We start from the raw sequence: 22,056 nt of genomic DNA on the forward strand, positions 1-22,056 counted from the left end.
GTATCGTTCCCAGCACCTCTGCATAGGTTTTGCCTTCAGCTGGCTTAATGATTAGTTTGATTTGATTTGTTGATTACCAGCGACCAAAGTAGCGTTGATAATACGCCCCCTTGCGGCGTACCCCTGTTAACCGGTTTGGTGGTCTCATGCCTACTCCAATGCGCCGAAAGACTTCTGCTGCTCAACACACTGCTTATCCAGTTCGAAATTAACGCTTCCGCTTAGACATTGTTGAAAGCTCCTCAGCACGAATTGGATGTGCGTGGTAACTTCTGCCCACTTTAGGCAGGAAGACCACCCTCGCAGTCCTCCAAGACTTTGGATCCCTATCTCGGATTTTTTTACCACTCTAATATACATACATACATGCATAGTTACATGTGTTGTTATGTAATTTTGCTTAGTTGGTCGTTATGTCGTCTACGAATGCAAAATTTTTTAAAGACAACCAAATAGGTACTTTTTAAGGCAAATTATTTTAGTTATTGCATTGTAAGTGTGGAAAATATGGTAAGCACTGTGGCTTTAAAGACAAAGTAAATGAATAAAGTTAATAAGAGGGATCTTTAAAGTTTTCAGAAATATAGTAGTACCAAAATAATAGTTACGTAGTCTATGCCAATTCTCTATTCGATTGCAAAAGTTTTACTATATTAATTTACCATCTCATGGGCTAGTCAAGTTCTTACTTCTTATTTTGCCGTGGGTAAACTTGAATGCACCCCACAGCCAACGACTCCGCCTGCGACAAGTGAATGGTACCGCTGAAAACGGAGATGAGAGCTGAAGAGGAAGAAGAAGAAAAGAGAGGCAGAAATGCTGACGGCTTGAATATTCTATCAGAAAATAAGACTGCAATTAAATGGTTTCCAAACCGTGCCTTGTTGCTGCAAAGATGAAGATGGCAATCTGGTAACATACCTTCAGAGTACATTCGAGGTATAGCGGCAACAACCCAAACCGATGTATGTAGAAGTGTTTTATACCCCTCACCTCGACCAAGACAGCCAAAACTCGGTTTGAATACAACAAAGACTCTGACGATGACGGGCTGAGCTGTTCCGACGCAATTCGATGTGATATGAATACATGCCCGAGAAAAGGAAACTTACGTGTAATTTTGCCCAATCCACATGAAAGGAGATCCTACTGTTCGCTCTAATTACCGCCAGATAAGCCCTCTAAACATAGCAAATAAAGAATAATCGCCGATACTGTATGAACAACGATACTGTGGAGCGGAAAGGTTACGTACAGACGAACCTGACTGCCCTCGGTTTTAAGGGCGCCAGTTGTTGTTGCTTTCGTTGTCCGCCCATGGATGCCTATTCGAAGGATCTTTTTACTGGAGCGTCGTTATTCATCTTCTTCAGTACGCGTCCGCCCACGGGAACGCAAGATCTCGTAGAATAGTTCTCTCGAAGTCAAACAATGCTTTTTATTGTACGAAGAGAAACAACTCTAATAGCCCAGTTATGCATACTTGGCGTTGCATGAGAGTCGTCGCATAAGGAATCTGTTAAATGAGCTTTACGTGTAAGCGGTTACCCAACACATATCACCTCACATTTACAAGTCTGTAGGGTTTTGATTTCTACCTAAAAATTATATAGCAGTGAAAAGTATGCATAACTGAGCTATAAGTCGTCATCACCAGGGTAGTGAATTTAGAATTTTTCAGCTTAGAGAAGGACGCAAAAGAGATTGGTCTGGCGGTGAACGGAAACAAAAGACGTACCTACTCAGCCTGAAGGTCAAGCAAAGAATAACTCTTACCAGCAGGTGATGCTTTCGGCTAGCCAGGTAATTGACAAATAGAGCTCCCTAGCGACGAATGAAAATCACGCTGTACAAGTCTCTCATGCTCGTCCTTCTTTATGACGTAGAAACATGGTCAATGTGGAACAAAGGTTGGAGGGCTTTGAGGGCTTACGGAAGTAATATTCCACGCAAGATCTATGGCCGTGTTCGCCTGGGCGTTGGATACTGAAGAAGAATGAATGATGGACTATACGAGATTTATAATGAGATAAAATCATGACGATCTTCTAAGCATGGACGGCACTACTCGCACAGCGAAAGAACAAACACAATAGATGGACCAAGTTCGGAGAGATCTGCCTGCATTTGGTTTGAACGACTGGCGCAACTTTGCAATTGATGGGAATTTTTTGTTTCAGTACTGCCAAATAAGAAGAAGAAGTTATTAAGAACTATTCCAAATACCATGCACCACCAAACTGCAGTCACTTGGAGGCAGGGGCGCACCCAGGAATATATTTTAGGGGGAGGTTTATATTTCTGAAGACATATCACCGGAAAATACTGAAAATTTGGTTGATAATACGCTCTTTTAAATACATTTATGCAAGTTTTATGTACAGTATGTAATAAATAAATAAACGTTTTATAATTCATAAACTGCACTTTATTTACATAAGATTAACAGAACTCAAACACCTTTAACCGACTTCAAAAAAAGAGAGGTTATCAAATCGCCGGAATACATAACTTTTTTACCACGTGAACCGATTTCAATAATCCTTTTTTTATTGGAAAGATGGTACCCGTAATTTGGTTTAGAGATCCGATGATTGGATCATGAAGAAATTAACGGTACCCCTAAATTAGTATATGAGAATTGAAGTCGGTTGTGTTCTTTCCTTAAAAACTACTTGTTTATTAAAAAGTTCTATAAACTCAAGATGCGCTCAACTTTCAAAAGTACCTAATAAAAAATTTTAAAAAAAGAGTCAGTAAAAATAAATTTATTGATTCCATGAATTTTTGCACTTTTATGTTCATTTTTTCGATTTCTGGTTTTCGATAGATGGTGACTTTTCACGATTGCTAAATTTTTTAAAAATTTCGAGTTCCGAAAAAATTAACTGAACTCTCAAGAAAAACGAAAAATTCATATAAAACGACGGACGAGAAATGGAAAAGAAATTTTCTTCTACCAAATTTTCATAAACCAGTTTGCAGCTCTCAAGAAAAAAATGCTCGTATATTTATTTCCTCATGAAAATTTACAGCAAAAGCAAAGCGCTTTTTCAAGCAACAGAAATTATAATAAATATTTCTTATAATTTCCTTGAGAGCTGGATTCTTAGCTTTAAGATACAGTTTGTATTTGAGGTTATTAGCTTAAGGGGGGGTTTGAACCCCAAAACCCACCCCTTGTGTGCGCTAATGCTTGGAGGCTTATTATTTTTTATTTAGTATGTATAATTGAATTTTAATTATGTAGATCTCTGTCAATATTTTTTTTTTCTGCGAAAGAATTAGCACGCTTATTTTTTCGGTTATAGTATTAGTTGTCTGTGTAAATGCACGTTTACAAGTTGCAACAGACAAAACAATGGCAACAATTTGCAAGTTGTTCGTGTCAGTCTGATAGTTGCAGTGCCGTCTCCCCCTTGGGCCACTTGTCTTGGATTCAAAATTCACGGCAGCTCTGCACAATTTGCTTTTGGGGTTCATTGCATTTTAATTGGCTTAATTCCTTTGTTGTTATTGGGATAATGAAATGTGGCAAAAGGGTGTCACAGTGACTTGGAAGCCTGTTGAATGTAAATATATACATGTGTAGGAATATTTGTAAAAAAATACTTATGTACTTTGTGTGCATTGTTGCTATTTAATCTCATCATTAGGCCATGCTTTCTAATAACAACAACATAGTCGGCTGAATTTTTGACGTTGTCACTTGCCGGCAAAAATGCAGACAATGGCGTATATTTATATAAAAGCACTAATGCATAGAAAGGTGTATACATATATACGTATCCCAGTAGGAAAGGAGCATCTACTGCCATACACCCATACAGATATCGGCCACTAAGCAATGTCTAATAACCATTTAGATTCGCATGATTAATTTATTCATCTCCAATCCAGCCCTTAATGTAGAAAAGATACAATTAACATCATTTCTGAAGATTAAAAAATTTTATCTGTATACAATATTCAAAACCAAACCGAAAGCGTAAGTATTAACGAAGCGTTTATTGTGGCATATCTTGTTGCGCTTTGCGGTTCGCTCACACAGTTAGAAAAGTGACATCAAACCTAAAATTTAATAAAGTAATTCTCCCACTACTCCTTAAGACTGGAAATTTTTCTCCCGTCTTCTCGTCACTGCATCGCATTCGAAACGCATGTGCTCGGAAGCTTCAGCAACATTGCGACAGAAATACCATAAATTACTAGACCGGATTCAGTCGGAAGATTTTAATAAATCTGTACACAAATTTCTTAAATATATTGTTTGCCAAAATATATTCCAAAGACTACACTTCAATTGTCTTAAACGTTTTCTACTCCTGACCAGTTTACTAAACTCTCATCCTCTGACGAATCGTCAAACCAGAATTCCGTTGTACACATTTTTATCAAGTTTTTATAAATTCGCTTTCTTTTTTACTTAAATTTGCACAAATTCAAATACGTATATAAAAGCACACTATTTAGTTTGCTCGATTTGTAAACCAACCTTCCCAGCGGAATTCAAGATATCGCTATTCTTCATCGAATGAGCGTCATAATACCAAATGAAAATTCGTTCGATTAGCGCTTTCGACCATAGTCGAAGATCGAATGCAATTCATATTACGGACCTTTAACTCACGGGCTTGCCCACCATGCATATTTTGAAGAGGTCAACTACCCCTCTAAACATTCTGCCTCTTCAATAACACCATGTACATTTACTTTTCGTTCTTAAGTCTTTTTTTGTTGTTCTTTAATGAACTTATTTTACAGTGTCATTATGTTCACAATCTCCCGCAGCGAATCGTCCTAGTACTAAAAAAAAAGATTCGTCAAGTCGTTTTCAATTCGACTTTTAAGCGACACTACAAATTGGTCGAAAACTTCCATATACAATTTTCTATAGAAATCTTGTGATGTTTTGAATTGAGAACATACCCTGCATCATTGCTTATCGGAAGCTTACACTAACGCGGAATTTATGGCTCATCAAGGTCCAATTGATCAAGAGCTTGAACGCCATTTTGCCACATAGAGTGAAATTTTGGCGGTACTCACTTTCTGTAGCATTTTAGGTGTAAAGTTGCTACGTAGCAATCTAGCACGCATTTTGTTGTTGGAAGAGCAACAAAACATGTGGTAGATTGCTACGTAGCAACTTTACACCTAAAATGCTATTCAACGTGAGCTCCCCTTTTGTATTACGACATCCATAAAGAATGTCATTTACTGCTTTAACCCTTCCATGACATCCTTGGTACAGCTGTACGAATTCGGATTTTTAAAACAAATTTTTGAAATTAAGCATACATCTAGAGAGCCTCATGTATAGGTTTAAGAATGAATTAATGGATTTTTTTACATGTTTTCATAATTCGTATGTCGGTGGGAGTGGCCAAGGTACATTTTTACCTTCATTGGCATCGTTGATACAATTGTATCACCAACATATTCTTAACTTTGTAATTTCAAGAACTAGTACCCGGCAAACATATTTTGAGCGTTCAGAATATACATATGAGTTCAAAAACAGCGCTAGGTGGGTAAGAAATATTAGCTTCAAGAACAAAAAATGTGTGAATCTTATAGGGAATTTACATGAGGCGATTTTTCAGGCGATTTTTAGTTGAAAGCAACAATCGCTTCGTGTAAACGGCCTTTCAACTAATCGCTTTCAATGAAGTTGGTCGGCTGCCTACTTTCGTTCAACTTTTGGTTCGACTAATCGCCTGTGAAAGTGGAATCATGTAAATTCCCTATTATATGAATCTTTTAGTAGTCATATGTATATGATCCAAGTTATGAGCCAGGACTTTGGGCCAATATAAAAACAACAAAAATTCGAAATTTATATCTAAAGCCCAAAATACAATAACGCAGTGGCAGTGGCAGCCGCAGTTTTTCGAAATCAGCTGAAGGTGTGGTATCCAATGAAGCGACTCACAATACAGTAGTGGCAGCTAGCAGTACTGCTCAGTTTAGTCCAAATTCTTAATTCACTGCCACTGCCTTCATCACAGCAAACTTCGCATGTTGAATTTGACATAAATGAAATGCAGCCAACTTCTCTTAATATCACTGAAGCCTAAAAGACAACAACAAAAATGTAAAAAAATGGGAATGTCAAAAAAAGCAGTCACTGACAACGCCGTATTGTGTTTTCTGCGGCAGTGACTGCCAATATTAGCAGTAACAGCTGATTTTAAAAACTGTCACTGCCACTGGCGCTGCGCTATTGTATTTTGGGCTCAAGCCTGTTTATACAGATATAGAAAATATTTAGGAAACAAAAACTAAACAAATAAGGATTACTACAAATCTTCAATGATTTTTTTACCACCAAACCAGGTTACATATTTGTATTTCGTATTTACATATTTCCCTGCTCGCAGTCAGTCAGCTGACTGAATGAAGTTGGCTGCGATTCAAACCATGGAGTTACTTAATTTCAGCGGAAAATCTTTTTTAGATATGCGAAAATGCTAAAATATAATTGGGCAATTGTTTAAATTAATATCAATCGCTGCGTTAAACTGAAGTAATTTATGGTTGGTGAAAGAGATCCTTAAAATTTATACAAGAAAAATGATGCATCTTGACTTTATTGTGTCCAAAACTGTTCTGATTTTTTTCTTCCAAATCAAAGCATGCCATGTGAAATACAAAATTGAAAAATTAAAAATTTAAATTGGATAATATGAAAGTTGATGCAACTTTCTTTTTTAGTAATTTTTGTGTTTGCTTCTCGAAGCATTGATCAATCTTTGCAAGGCTTTCGAGACCAAATAATTTGAAAAAATCAAACCACCTACTATACTGATACTAACTGCGTCCGAAGAAAAAGAAAATGCACATTTGAAAATAAAGGCGGATTCACCGCTCGTGTCCGGACACTTTTTGTTAGTAATTTTACGCGTTCCTTTCCCACTCTGTCTCACTGAAAGCATGACAAAAGTGTGCTGAACACTCTTTGTTCGAATCAAATTGATTTAATTGATTTTCTGTCCGAACGACTTGATGATTCGGGTTGACGTGCTCTCCTTTATATGCATTTGCATAGAATTGCATGTATTATTTTCCCTCAAAATCATACGTGGGCAACAATATCATCAGCTGTTTGCTTCAGAACAAAATAAAATGTGCCGAACTGAACGGTAGGTACTTCAGCACCTTCTCCGGCAAAAATGTTTTGAGAGCAAATAAAAAGTTGTCCGGACACGAACGGTGAACCCGCCTTTAGATTTCTCCATAAGCCCTAACCATAAGCATCATACATACATACATAAATAAATATCTCCTGAAAGTCACACCTGTCGAAATTTCCTAGTGGGATGCAATATGTACGATTTGCTTGTTTGCTTGTTGTGCGTCACCCGACTGACATTTGGCGTTGGGCATTTCTTCGAAATTTATTGTTTCCCAGATTTAAATTTTTTCCAAGTGATTTTCATGCGATTATACTTGCGCTTCGCACGAGTTGAAAATCCCTTAATTAAATGAAATTAGCAAAATACTTAAATTTAATACCATTATATTTGTGTTTTCTTTCTATTTGCAGAACTCATATACAGGTGCGTATTTGCGACAGAAGTTAAATATTTTCCACAATGACACGGACAGATTCGCCGTTTTTGCAGGTATTACATAAATAAACGCTTATACACTAACAAATGCCCCAATTTATAAAGAATCATATATATGTACATTAGAGTGGTCCAAAAAAATTAAGTTGGAATTTTAATGCCGGCACCCCCTAGGATTGTTCTATATCGAAAAAAATATACCCCTATTTTTTTATTTTGAAATCAAGAAAATATTTAGGCGGTGCTCAAAGCACTCAAAGTTTTCCATGTATTTGTTATGGAGAAAAACCCATTTTTCGTAGAAATGGTATAAAACTCTTAAAAATCAATATTTTTCAATCGGAAAACTGTGTTTTTCTTCAGGAGACTTCCAGTATTAATATCCAATTGTTTATTAAACTATTTTTTATGATTAAAGATTTTCCCATTGCATTTTCTAGGGGTTTTGGAGGACCTATAAAATATAGTTACTATGAAAAAATCGTTAAAGAGACAATCGCGTATTATGACTGGGAATCTCCTGAAGATAAGAAAAGTTTTCCGATCGAAAACTGTTGATTTTCAAGAATTCTACACTATTTCTAAGAAAAGTTGTTTTTCCCCCATATAAAATACATGGAAAACTTTGAGCGCTTTGAGCAAATAGGGGTATATTTTTTTCGATATAGAATAATCCTAAGCGGGTGGCGGCATTAAAAATCCCACCTTATTTGTTTACATACATTTTTGGACCACTTTAATGTACATGTTGAGATGCTGATATGAAATGAGTGGCACCATAACCATTTTATTTGTTCATTCTGATTTCTTATTTTGCGTTGCCTTGTTAATAAAATTAGTGAAAGAAATGCTAATGATTTAATATTCATGGTAAACGTTTAATTGTAGAACATGAGCTGTGTCACTGAAACTTTTGACCTTTCTAGTTTAGGTTTTATTAGGCGCTCGCCCGTTGATACTAGTTTGAGGTAGATTTTGACATTGGAAAATCACACTAAGGATCACTAATGATCAGATGGAATTTTTAATCTTACCGCGTGAACTCCAATCGAACAGTAAATAACCACCAATTGCGAAAGTTCTATGTTTGTAAGCATAAGTAGTCTACCCTGTCCATAAGGACCTCTTAAATGCACAAGTCCAAACAAGGGCCTAAAATATAGGTTTTCTCTCTGGCGTCAGGATTTTTTAAAAGGTTTTAAATTTACAAGGATATGATTAATTGCAAAAAGTATTTAAAAAATTCAGTGAATTATATGTTAAGGATGAAAATACCCACGACCACATCAAAGGTAAATTTAAATACCAATTCGTCCTTGTTTACCAACAAACTCTATTTAATTCTAGATCGAGCTGCAATTTAAATATATAATTTTTTTCATTAATCATATCTTTAAAATTTCAGAGTCCTTTAAAACATCGGCCAGTGAGATATTTGTACAATCGAGGTGGACAAAAGTACTATAAAGAACATGCCCCACATTCTATTATTTTTACATATGTGATACAAAAATAACCCACTGCTACGAAAATTAACACGAAGCAAAATAAAAAATATCGGTCGGCATATTAGCGATAAAATAGTTCAAACATTTTCGTCAAAAAAAAAAAAAAAAAAATTTTTAATGAGAATTCTTAGTGCAATTTAATTAGCGTTTTATGCATTTCAATTCTTATTCTTTTTTTGAGGCATCCACGTGATTAGTGACAAAAATGGCGACAAACTTAAAAAAAAGATTGGATTTGTTTGAAACCCTTAACCCCCATTTTGAATTTTGAAAATCTGACATCAGATTCGTAATCAGCAACCCCAGAAACCCACTGGAAACATGTTTTAACCCTTGACAATGTTTAAAACGTTCAGTAGCAACGTTTTAATTTTAGTACTTTTTTTTAATTCGATCGCCATATTGGATCCGCCATTTTGAATTTAAAAAAATTGACTTCAGATTCGTAATAGGCGACCCCAAAAACTCTCGAGTGCCGGGTTTCGAACAAATCCAATCATTTATTTAAAAAATGGCCCGCCATTTTGGATGAGCTATTTTGAATTTCGAAAAACTGACTTCAGGTCCCTAATAAGCAACCCCAGAAACCCCCTGGTAACAGTTCCAAACCATAACAACGCGATTTAATTTTACTAGTCTCTTTTCGAGAGCATATTTTCGGACACTAGGCCCATTCTAACTGCCCAAGACAGGTATGTAATTAAGGGAATGTTCCCCAATAATACCAGAGTAATAATATGTAAAAACAAATTTTTAGCTGCATTTTAACATGTCAAGAAAATAAAAAATTGAGAATATCAACGTTTTTATAAAAAACCGACCAGCGCGACCTTTAAGAAAACTTTTTTTTTTCAAAATAAAAAAAAACGTTTCTCTTTTCTTATCACAAATAACAATAATTTGAGGTAGCGTTTATGAATATCCAAAAAAAAAATTTTTTGAACCACTCTAACGTATATACATATATTAACAAAAAATTTCGTCTTTTATTTATAATTTGTCTATCTAATGATCAAAAAGGTAAAGAAATAATTTTGTCCACCTAGATTGCCGAAATATCACAAAATGAATGTAAGAATAGAAACTACAATACTTTTTCCTAAAAAAAAGCACTTTTTACGCAGTAGGCGTAAGCAAAAGTATACTTCGCTTAGTTTTTCCAATTTCTGCGAGTTCAAAGCCTCCATAATCGTTTCATATATAAATTTTTCACATGGTGATGGAAAATATAGCTTTCCAAATTTCAGCTATCGAAAATTTTGGAAATTCGCAACAATTCACAAATCATGGCCATTCTGGGAAAACGGATAGCATGTCGAAAAACAGCATCCTAAATATAACCCAAAAATATCCATAAATAAATTTGTCCACCTAGATTGTTGAAATATCACACTGTGCAGCAAATGCATGCATATATATACATATTAAGGCTCAGAAAAGATGCCATTTATAAAAAAGACTGAGCAATAGCAGTGATTTTACACCTGAAGTATTAGAGCCAATTTTGACAAGCTGATTTCTACCCGCCAAGTAGCTTCGCATGAGACGCGTTGCGGAATTTCCAAAACAAAGGTAGGTTTTTAACGTCATGCCATGTTGCCAGTCTGCGGGATTTCGCTCTTTTTTCGCTTTTGTATGAATTTTATCTGCATGCTTTTTAATATGTTGAAAACTTTGCTGGAAAACCTTAAAATGTTTGCATGGAACCATGGCGCAATAAACAGGTGAAGTAATAAAACAGCATTCCCGCTTTATTTTCTGACATTCAACTGCCTTATAGGCACATTTTATAGGCAATTTTTCAAATAAGGCAGTGTCAAAATATTTATTTTCACTATAATATTACTTCACCTGGTATAATTCCACTATTTGTGGGGTGCATGCAATAACACCAGATGCAATAATTCCCATTACTTGGATACTAAAAATCAGTCTCAGAAGTGAACTAGTGTCATTTTATTACCCCCTGCAACTTCGAATGCAGATGATTTAGGTTTGGAAAACATAGCTAGCTCCCTGATAGTTTACCATTGCATCACAGTCGATTGCCATTGTTCTTTTAGTGCCAAGGATATCCGTGCCAGGATCAGATGTCCAAGTCAAGATGTTGAGTGCTAGACCCAGTCCGGGGTCTAAAAGAGAGATAAGATGCAAAAATGAAAATCTCTGATAAGCTGGTCTAACCTTTGGTACAGAAATTTTAGCTTCGGAGAAAATATCCAGTGCCCTGATAGTAGCTTTTTATTGTATGGCTGTCACCTGCCAGAGCTTGTCATGGCAGTATCAAGAAAATCCTGTCAGAAAAAACTTGCAAGTAACAGGATGTGTTACACCAAAAAGTATCTAAGTTCAGTGATGCCAGATAGTCGGTAATTTCCCTATTTGAGGGATATTTTGCAAAAAAAAATATTAAAAGGGAAAAAAGGGACATTTCAAATAAAAAAGGGATTTTTTCGATACAGTTATCGATGCATAATTGATCAAAATTCAAGAATATTCTACACTCTTACGTAATTAATCGTTCTGAAGATGTGATGTGGAGTGAAATAATATATAACTAATAAAAAATATAAGGACAATTTTGAAGAGCAAGAAAGCATCTTTTCAATTATAACTGGTGTTTCATATAAAAAACGGAACAAATTATCTGATGAAATGTTAAATAGCACATGTCTGTGCTTTAATTTTAAAGTCGCCAAAAAATCATATTCGCTTACACAATGCAAATAATTTGTAACTGGGATAGTTTAAAGAATTGCCAGTAAGTATACAACAATAAAAAACACAAATGTATGTATGCATTAGTTACCTTAATATGGAAAACGTTTCTTCAAAATCTTGGGGTTTAATAAACGCTGAAGCTAATTTATGACTGTAGGAGGTGTTTTTAAATTATTTTAGGCCCTTAGTGAGTAATCACCGACCTTTGAATTTCGAAGGAATATTATATGTGTGGTGTAGTGGTAAGCAGTGCGCCCTTCCACTCCGCAGGGCCTGGGTTTAAGCCATGGTCAATGCGCGATCGCAAAAAAAAATTTAGAAAAAAATGTGTTTCTTAACAGCGGGCGCCCTCGCCAGGCAACGGCAAACCTACGAGTGTATTTCGCGACCATGAAGACAGTCTCATAAAAATCCACTCTCCGTTCGGAGTCGGCGTAAAACTGCACCAAAAGGGATTATCTCAAAGGGAAACTTTTATTCTAGAGCCAGTACAGGCTCTTAGCAGATAAACTTATTTCGGTACAACCTATTCTGTGCCCGCCAAGCTTACCCTTCTAAGGCTGTCGCACGACAATTATAGTCCTGGATAATTTTTGTATGCTAGGGCTTGTCCAGATTCTATCGGGGAGAAAATTGTTAAGAAAATCTATTAAGCGTCGAAATAAATTTTCTGTAGAAGATATTTCCATGCCAGAACACGGAAACAAGAGGCTCTACATGGAAACAAGACTTTGTCTCGAGAACTTCTGGCCGGGTAGCGCTTGTTGTCAAGATTAATCCTTCGATTCATCGCTAGCCTGACACTAGTTGTGTTCGTTTGGAAAAGCCAGCAAAGATTGGCCAGGAATGAAATTCAGAGAGAGAAACTTACAGTGTTTAGCGCGAACAGGAATTTGCAGAAATTTGCAAGCTTCACTGTCAGCTGGTGTCGGTTGAATTTCGAACATGCAGTAAAACCCGCTTAAGTACCTCACGAAAAATGTCAGCTTTTTGAGGTACTTAGGCGGGTTGGGTACTTAAAAGAACCCGCATCGAGGTACTTAAGCGAACATAATTACTGATGTAGTTACATCTTCTTGTTAACTTACATAAATACTTGAATAACAACAAATATATAGTGCAAAGGTATGTAATTTTTAAAAGAATTAAATTGTTTAAAAAGTTAAAGTTGGACATGTCGTTTTATACCAAATTCAAAATGAGATAGGATTTTTCAATTAATTAAAATACAGTTCATTCCCTAACAAGCACCACATAAACCTAAGCTTAAGATTTTGTAGAACACTTAAAAAAAAATATCATCATAATTTCAAACTTTTTTCTCAGAAGGGTTTTTTGAGTATACAGTTTTATAGCCCATTCAATTTTAGTGCAATAATGTGCAAGTTTCAAGTGGCTAAAAATTACCGTTGATTTTTTATAATTTTTTTTATCGAATGTGTGTAGCGCTGCTACTGAAATTCAAAACACGTAAATATTTTAAGGAATTTTAAAAGAGTAATTAAAATGGGATAATCATAAGTAAAATTGTAAATGGGGCACGAAAAATGTAGGTACTTAGGCGGGTTGGGTAAATAAGCGGGGAGGTACTTAAGAGAGGGAGTTTCTTCAGATTATATAAAAAATTTCACGGTGTCCAAAAATGTTGGTTACTTAAGCGGGTTAGGTACTTAAACGGGGGGGATTGGGTACTTAAGCGGGTTTCACTGTAATAATTTTATTAAAGTATATCAAGTGGAAAACAAAACAGGACCTATACGCATATTTCTTCTTAAACGCGTGAGAACCGAATACGGGATCGATTTCCAGTAAAATCTGACAAATTCTGACTATTTATGGCTAGTTCGGGCTCGTACGGGAACGCAACTATTAATAAACCCTCCTCCGGTGTTGTAAGGAAATTTCATACGTCAGTATATTGCTATGATTATGCAATTTTTCTCCAAAATAAATAAAATTTATTGAATTTCTTTTAAATTATTTCCTCATATTTAGGAATATCAGTCTTCTTTTAATGAAAATTATGTAATTATTTGTTGTTTTTTTTTTAACTGCAGAATTTGATTCGTCTACAGCGAATGGCTCGAGTTTGGATTGTCTGAATTTGATTGTACAAAATATTAATCGAACTGCTGCACAAAGTACACCAACATCAACAACGGTTGTAGGAAACACCAAACCAAATAGCAAAACAAGCAGCAACTTAAGCAATGCCTCCAGCAATGTACCGGTTACATCTTCACCATCAACAGCAAGTATTACCAGCACTATATCGCAAAGCTCCTCACAGTCATCGCTCAATGCGACTTTCAAGCAAAAATGTACCACATAAGAGTGAACCAAATTATATAGCTTTTACTTACGTATCAACCAGTTTAGTAAATTGTTAGTATACATACTTATGTACATTTATCGAGCCCTAACCGCCAAAAATACGCAAGCGACATTTTTTTCCAATTTTCTTTTTGATGAGGAAATGTTCCCAAGGAATAAAAATGCATTTCTGCTTTAAAAATAAAATTTAGGAAAAAATGTCGCTTGCGTCCTTTTGGCGGTTAGTGCTAGATATATGTACGTAGCCTGTTTGAAATGTAATATTCTAATACATATTTTTATTTATTTTATTTTACTTAAAAACATGTACCCTTTATTAAGTTACTTAATATGTATTGCAATATTTTTACTTAAGATGCCTTAGGCTTAGAGATTTTCCATTACGACCTGCATATGAGGCATTGAGTGCCAGAGTGGGCTAACAACCATTAAACAAAAAAGAGCTGAGGTACAGCTTAATACGCATTACTGGTATCGAAACTTTAATAGCCAGAGGCTCACCCTTTTAGTTTTCTTTTACTGTAATAAGTAGCACCATGTACATATGTCTGTATGCAGATGCACTGAAATTTTCAATAAAATACCGTATTTGTTATAATATAGATAGACTCGTCTGGCTCTCATGGCCTCATATATGTATACACACATACGTAGCTATAAAAAATATTTGGGTTACTTAGTAAAAAATAATTTTCTGTTCAAACAGTAAAGAAGGGATACAGTGGTTATACAAAATCGAATATGTATGTAAATATATTTATTTATTGATCACAAATCAATGAATTAAATTAAGAAAGGAAAGTAATTACAGTTTTTGTTTTTCAATTTGTGAATGAAAACACCTTAAACTTAGTCGAGCAGAGCATGTTTATTTATAATTAACTTAAATTTGAACTTGAACTGTATTTATTTATTTAGCTAATAAATCTGAACAAAGGCAAATAAAAAAACGTTTTCTTTTCCAAACAATAGAAAAATTGCTCTTCTTTTAGTTTGCTGCCAGTTTTCGAAAATAACCAAATGTTTCTTATATTCGAGCAACTTCTGCTCAAAAGCTGCGATGAATATATTCCAGCAAATCCTCAGTTTTCTTATGCGCCATAATCGCGGCTCATATTTAAAAGAGGAATCTCTTTCAGTTTCAAAGGCATATACATAGTTCTCTGCCGGCGTATAGGATTTCTTCATGGGAAACATGTTAAATTGCAGCATTACATTCATTTTGACATCCAAGCAATATATCACTTATGTAACGCCCACTATACTTGCATTGTCGCTCTCCATGGCTAATACCTCGAAAAGCATGAATAACAGTTCAAACGCCAAACTTGCGTTTGATTTCTTTGAGTCAATTTTGCAGTACTGCGAGATTAGCAGAGCAGGTCCATCGGCTGTAAGGGCTATGTGTATACTTTAAATTACAATACATATGTATATAGTTTTATGGTCAAACTATACTCGTATACAGGACCGCCGAAGGCCCGGCCAGGCCACAGGTAAGATGTCTTTGGCGGGCCCCCTGAATTAATATATTTTTTAGTAAATCTTGTTGTTTGGTCTCGGTCTAAGCCGGCGTAGTGTGAGCGTACTCAACCTAAATTAAATCGATGAACTAGGAGTTGTTAAGAGGTAGAAACAGAGGCTATTTAAATACACGAAAACGATATATTTTGTAATTCGATAGAATTTCGATTCAAAAAGATATGTATAAGGAAACCTTATTGGCTCCTTCGGCTTTGAAGCGGATGAAACGAGGAATACTTTTTGTATATCCGCTCCGCCTTCGAAAGTGTTTTAAAATAAATTTTCTACAAGGCGAATAACAATTTAATCTGGTACGATTTTCCGCAATCCCTTGTCAAATTTTGTTTGGAGACAAACCGGTTTCGGCGTTGTTCCATCTTCGAGAACGAAAAATGACACTGAAGATGGCAGAACCCGAAACCGGTTTGTCTCCAAACCAAATTTGACAAGGGATGACGGAAAATCGTTTCACATCAACATCACGTCGAAGAGACGACAAATGTGCAGCGGACCTAAATCAATTTCCCTGCTGCGGCCACCTGAACAATATTCCTTGGATGCAATCAAAAAACTAAAAATCGGGGCCACTTCAGCAGGCTATGTACGCGCACATATGTAAGTGGATTCCACTGTATAGTAAACCACTTTTCTTTGATAATAATCTCTGCTCAAATGTGGTGAAAAGACAGCTAGCACCTACATATGTACTACATAATGATAACATAAAATCATTCGTATTTGTTTGCATACTTACTTATACATATCCATATATCGAATATATCTACAAACATATATTTAATTACATACATACTACATAAATACACAATTTTGGGTGAATTTATTGAAAGCGTTGATTTTGACACAAATATTTTATATAAGGGCGTTGTGAAGTCATTATACATACATACATATATTATTCTTCGTAAGTGCGTTATGTTTCACAAAACATTAAAAAATTACTTAGTCTTTAATCTATCATCAATTTGCGAAAGCTGCCTTCTGCGCCAAACTCGGCCTCATACGGCACTATATCCCCACGCCGCAGCGGCTCAATAGTGCCATAATTTCCTTCATCTTCAAAATAGTCACGATAACTCTTTAGCAAATCCTCCGTATACGATACGCATTCATGTAGATGACCATTTAAGCCACCATATTCCTCTGGTAAGCATTTTTGCGGTATATATTTGTAAAGTTCCTCCAAAGAATTAACCATAAACATCTACACTTGAAAAAGGGGAGAGTCATAAATATATTATTAAAAACATGGTTATATAGTATAATATGTTGCAAGTTTGATAATAAAGAAAAACCAATAAAAAATGTAGGATATCGAGATTTTATCATCAATGAATATATGTACATATGAGGCGGTGAGAACAGAAGTGGCCTAACCCAAATAATTTTTTTTGTACTTAATAATAATAGATTGGCGCTAACACATATGTCAGTGTTTGGCCGAGCTTCTCCTCCGATTTGTGGCGTGCGCCTCGATGTTGTCACACAAAGCGGATAAGCTGTTTTTCATAGCAGAAATACAATCTGCGGTTTTTTGTACTTACCTACTGAAAATAGTCCCACAATTTTTAAAGCTTACATTCACATATCTTTGTGTACATGTATACATACATACATATGTGTGTCGGCAATAACTTACCGGGGGAAACGTTTCTCTTCTAGCATGTAATGTCTTCATTAACGTCATCCAGTTTTGTATTTCTTTTGGTGCATTCAAACAATAGATCACATTTATGCGCAATGGACAGCAATAATTCGTCCAGTACCACCATTTCCTAAACAGTCCACTATCTAATTGCGCCGCATGTTCAACATTCATATTAGTCATGTCCAAGATCTGGCAAATCCCCACAATGGCGGCATTGTCATTTTCCAGTGCTATCAATTCCATAACCATCGAATCGTATGCCATTATTTCACGCATGTGGTAGCGCTTAGGACAACAGTCGCCCATACGGGATATCATTATGGCAGCATGATCGCTGCATCTGGGAAATTCTGGGAAGTACTGTATTCTGTAAAAATGAAATAAGAATTAGAATACATTTTACACATTAAGAATATATTCATATATAGTATAATGGACCGTATGAATAAAAATTAAGCAATTACTTTTTCTTTAATTTTCAGACCTTTTACTTAAATTTATTTAAATAAATACATGAGTATTGGCATCATTATTTTATTCTTATTAATTATGAAATTTTACGGCGGCGAGGAGCTGATGAGGTGCATGCATCAGCTCGTATGCAGAATATGGTCAGATGAACGCATGCCCGACGACTGGAATTTAAGTGTGCTCTGCCCAATCCACAAGAAAGGCGACCCCGCCATACGCGCCAACTACCGCGGAATTAGCCTTCTAAGCATAGGTTACAAGGTCTTATCGAGCGTATTGTGCGAAAGACTGAAGCCCACCGTCAACGAGCTGATTGGACCTTATCAGTGTGGCTTTAGGCCTGGAAAATCCACCATAGATCAGGTATTCACAATACGCCAAATCTTGGAAAAGACCCGCGAGAATAGGATCGACACACACCATCTATTTGTCGATTTCAAAGCCGCTTTCGACAGCACGAAGAGAAGTTGCCTTTATGCCGCGATGTCTGAATTTGGTATCCCCGCGAAACTAATACGGCTGTGTAAAATGACGTTGAGCAATACCACCAGCTCCGTCAGAATAGGGAAGGACCTCTCCGAGCCGTTTGATACCAAACGAGGTTTCACACAAGGGGACCCCCTTTCGTGTGATTTCTTTAATCTTATGTTGGAGAAGATAATAAGAGCCGCAGAACTGAACCGCTCAGGCACAATACTTTATAAGAGCGTACAATTGCTGGCGTATGCCGACGACATCGATATTATCGGTAAAAACAAGGGCTACGTCTGTTCTGCCTTCTCGGGATTGGATAGAGAAGCAAAGCGAATGGGTCTGGTGGTGAACGAGGACAAAACGAAGTATCTCCTGTCAGCACACAAACAGTCAGAGCATACGCGTCTTGGCACCCACGTCACTGTTGACAGTTACAAGTTTGAAAAAGTAGACGACTTCGTTTATTTGGGAACCAGCATTAACACCAATAATAATGTCAGCCTTGAAATCCAACGGAGAATCACTCTTGCCAACAAGTGCTACTTTGGGCTGAGTAGGCAATTGAGAAGTAAAGTCCTCTCTCGTCGTACAAAGATCACACTCTATAAGTCACTCATCATGCCTGTGCTGGTGTATGGCGCGGAAGCATGGACAATGAAAGCATCTGATGAGGCGGCTCTTGGAGTTTTCGAGAGAAAGATTCTGCGAAAGATTTACGGACCTTTACGCGTTGGTGATGGCGAATATCGCAGACGATTTAACGATGAGCTGTATGAGCTTTACAACGATATAGACATAGTGCAGCGAATTAAAATTCAGCGGCTCCGCTGGCTTGGCCATGTCGTTCGGATGGACAGAAACGCTCCTGCTCTGAAAATATTCAACGCGGGCCGCGATGCTGGGAACAGAGGAAGAGGAAGGCCTCCTCTGCGTTGGAAAGACCAGGTGGAGAAGGACTTGGCTTCACTTGGCATTTTCAATTGGCGTCAGTTAGCACAGAAGAGAAATGACTGGCGTGCTGTTTTGGACTCGGCCAAAATCGCTTAGGCGGTTACAGCGCCAAATAAGAAGAAGAAGAGAAGAATTATGAAATTTTAAGAAAAAGCAATTGCTAAGTTTTTATTCATACGGTCCAATGTGTATTAATAAGAATAAAATAGTGATGTCATGTAGTATGCAATTACAGTACTTTTGTTTTATATGAGCAAATATCACGAGTGTTGCATTTTTCGACAAATACGTATAGAGATCAAATTAAATACAAAAATACAATATAAACATACCAGAAAAGTAAAAATAACCACTCGTGCTCATATACCCGTAGTTGCGTATGTAACGTATACGCACCACAGCACCATACACATTCATACAAGAATGATAGAATACAAGATTGCGCATTCCTGCGTGTGATGAAGTAAAGTTAGCCACGAATGGAGGAGATTAAGGAGAGAATAATTGGAAATGGAGAAGAGAAAAAAATTTAAACTGTCAAATCATGGAGGTCTCCATATTTAAAATTTGTTTACATTGAGTGAACGCGTGAAAATAAAATTATATTCTACTTATATAAATAGTGCACAAATAAAACCAAATCATAATTTTGCTTCGTAAGGAATATCTGGCAGTCTTTTATTTTATTATTTATATTTACAAATACATATATGAGTTTCGGTAAAATCTAATAAATGCCAAGCGGTCGGTAGGAAGGCGCAATTTGGGAACGGTTTAGCTATTTGTCCAATGATTTCGGACTATTGTGTCCGATCCAAAAAAAAATTTATACACACTTGTAATCAATATATAATGTTATGAAGCTTGGTGTCCAGAGATTTTCGTCGTCACTGATTTCGAAATTGAAATTCAACTTTCAAATATCAAAATGGCGGATCCAATATGGCGGACGATTTCTTCAAAAGTTTATTGGTATTTACTCCATATTATTTGACAGATTTAAATGAAATTTGGTAATGAGGGATTTTCGTCGTCACTAAGTTCAAATATTAAATTAAACTTCCAAAATTCAAAATGGCGGATGCAATATGGCGGACGATTTATTAAAAAATTTATAGATTGTTATGAAGCTTGGTATCCAGAGATTTTTGTCGTCACTGATTGAATTTTGAAAATTTTATTTAAATTTCGTAATCAAAGATAACGATAATCTCTGAAAACCAAGTTTCATAACAAACTATAATTAAAACAAGTAAGAAAGTCTAAGTTCGGGCGGAGCCGAACATTAAATACCCGGCGCAAGTATTAAATATATGTTTTTTCACCCTTCCGAAACCTTCCGCTAGATGGTAAGCCGAGGTGTATCAATTTTGAGTAAATTAGCGTCCTTCAATTTCGAAATACTGAAGTTTCAAGCATTTCTTAAATTTACCGTTATATGAGAATCGGCCGTTATTTTAGTCCGATTTCAATAATTTTCAACGTTTTGCTTACACGTGGCAAGTACAATAACCATACCGAGTTTGGTACAAATTGGTAGAACGGTTACTGATATACTTATATGTGATCATAAGTGGGCGGTGCCACGCCCATTTTCCAAAATTTTACCATAAACGTATTTCTTGGTAAAGAATTGTTGCAAGCATCAATTTTGAATAAATTAGCTTCAATCGAAGATTTTGTATTTCTCTAAATTACCGTTATATGGGATGTGGGCGTGGTTATTGTCCGATTTTAAAAAGTTTCGGCGGTTTTTTATGCTGTACCAAGGCCAACAACTTCCAAGTTTGGAAGAAATTGGTGCAGCGGTTACCAAGATATACACATGTAACCATAAGTGGGCGTGGCTACGCCCATTTTCCAGAAATTTATAATATTCTTATTTTTCGTCTAAAACTTATTATAAATATCAATTTTGAGTGAATAATCTCCAGTAGTTACTAAAATATCGCAGTTTTCGTATTTCTGAAAATTACCGTTATATGGGAAGTGGGCGTGGTTATTGAGCGATTTTAAAAATTTTCGGCCATTTGGTATGTTATGCGAAGGCCAACAACTGTGCCAAGTTTGGAAGAAATTGGTGCAGCGGTTACCAAGATATACACATGTAACCATAAGTGGGCGTGGCTACGCCCATTTTCCAAAAATTTATAATATTCTTATTTTTCGTCTAAAAATTATTGTAAATATCAATTTTGAGTGAATTATCTTCAATAGTTACTAAAATATCGCAGTTTTCGTATTTCTGGAAATTACCGTTATATGGGAAGTGGGCGTGGTTAAAGTCCGATTTCGCCCATTTTCAATACCAACCTACCTTGGATTAAGGGAAACCTACGTACCAAATTTCGTTGAGATATCTCAATTTTTGCTCGAGTTATCGTGTACACGGACAGACGGACAGACGGACAGACGGACGGACGGACGGACAGACAGACATGGCTTAATCGATTTCTTTTTTCATCCTGATCATTTATGTATACATTTGTCTATATCTATCTCGATTCGTTTTGGCTGTTACAAACAACCGTTATGTGAACAAAATTAATATACCCTTGTGCACAAGTGCGCTCGGGTATAAAAAAAGTGGTCCGCCATATTGGATGCGCCATTTTGATTTTTGAAGGTTTAATATCAATTTCGAAACCAGTGACGACGAAAATCTGTGGATACCAAGCTTCATAACAATTTATAAAGTTTTTAAGATATCTTCCGCCTTATTGTATCCGCCATTTTGAATTTTGAGAATTTGATATCAATTTCGAAACCATTGACAACGAATACCCCTGGATATCAGATTTCATTGAAGGGGAAAGGGGGGGGGGGGGGGGGG

At 36.1% G+C, this 22,056-nt stretch overlaps 2 protein-coding genes across 2 annotated transcripts in view; one reads left to right on the top strand and one right to left on the bottom strand.

Annotated features, from left to right (window-relative positions):
• Nucleotides 1–14,242, top strand: part of LOC118738301 (myogenic-determination protein) — a 46,522-nt gene extending 32,280 nt beyond the window's left edge. The window contains exons 4-5 of the mRNA XM_036469225.1: nt 7,550–7,628; nt 13,861–14,242. Coding sequence (XP_036325118.1) covers nt 7,550–7,628; nt 13,861–14,135 — 354 coding nt within the window. The 3' untranslated portion in view covers nt 14,136–14,242. The remainder of the gene's footprint in view (nt 1–7,549; nt 7,629–13,860) is intronic.
• Nucleotides 14,243–16,628: 2,386 nt separating this feature from the next.
• LOC118738556 overlaps nt 16,629–22,056 on the bottom strand; it is an 8,034-nt gene continuing 2,606 nt past the window's right edge. The window contains exons 2-3 of the mRNA XM_036469498.1: nt 17,319–17,694; nt 16,629–16,883 (exon numbers count right to left, since the gene is read on the bottom strand). Coding sequence (XP_036325391.1) covers nt 16,629–16,883; nt 17,319–17,694 — 631 coding nt within the window. The remainder of the gene's footprint in view (nt 16,884–17,318; nt 17,695–22,056) is intronic.

The sequence above is a fragment of the Rhagoletis pomonella genome, unplaced genomic scaffold, assembly GCF_013731165.1.
Source record: "Rhagoletis pomonella isolate Grant_MI unplaced genomic scaffold, Rhpom_1.0 Rhpom_scaffold_00004, whole genome shotgun sequence".
Lineage (NCBI taxonomy): Eukaryota > Metazoa > Arthropoda > Insecta > Diptera > Tephritidae > Rhagoletis > Rhagoletis pomonella.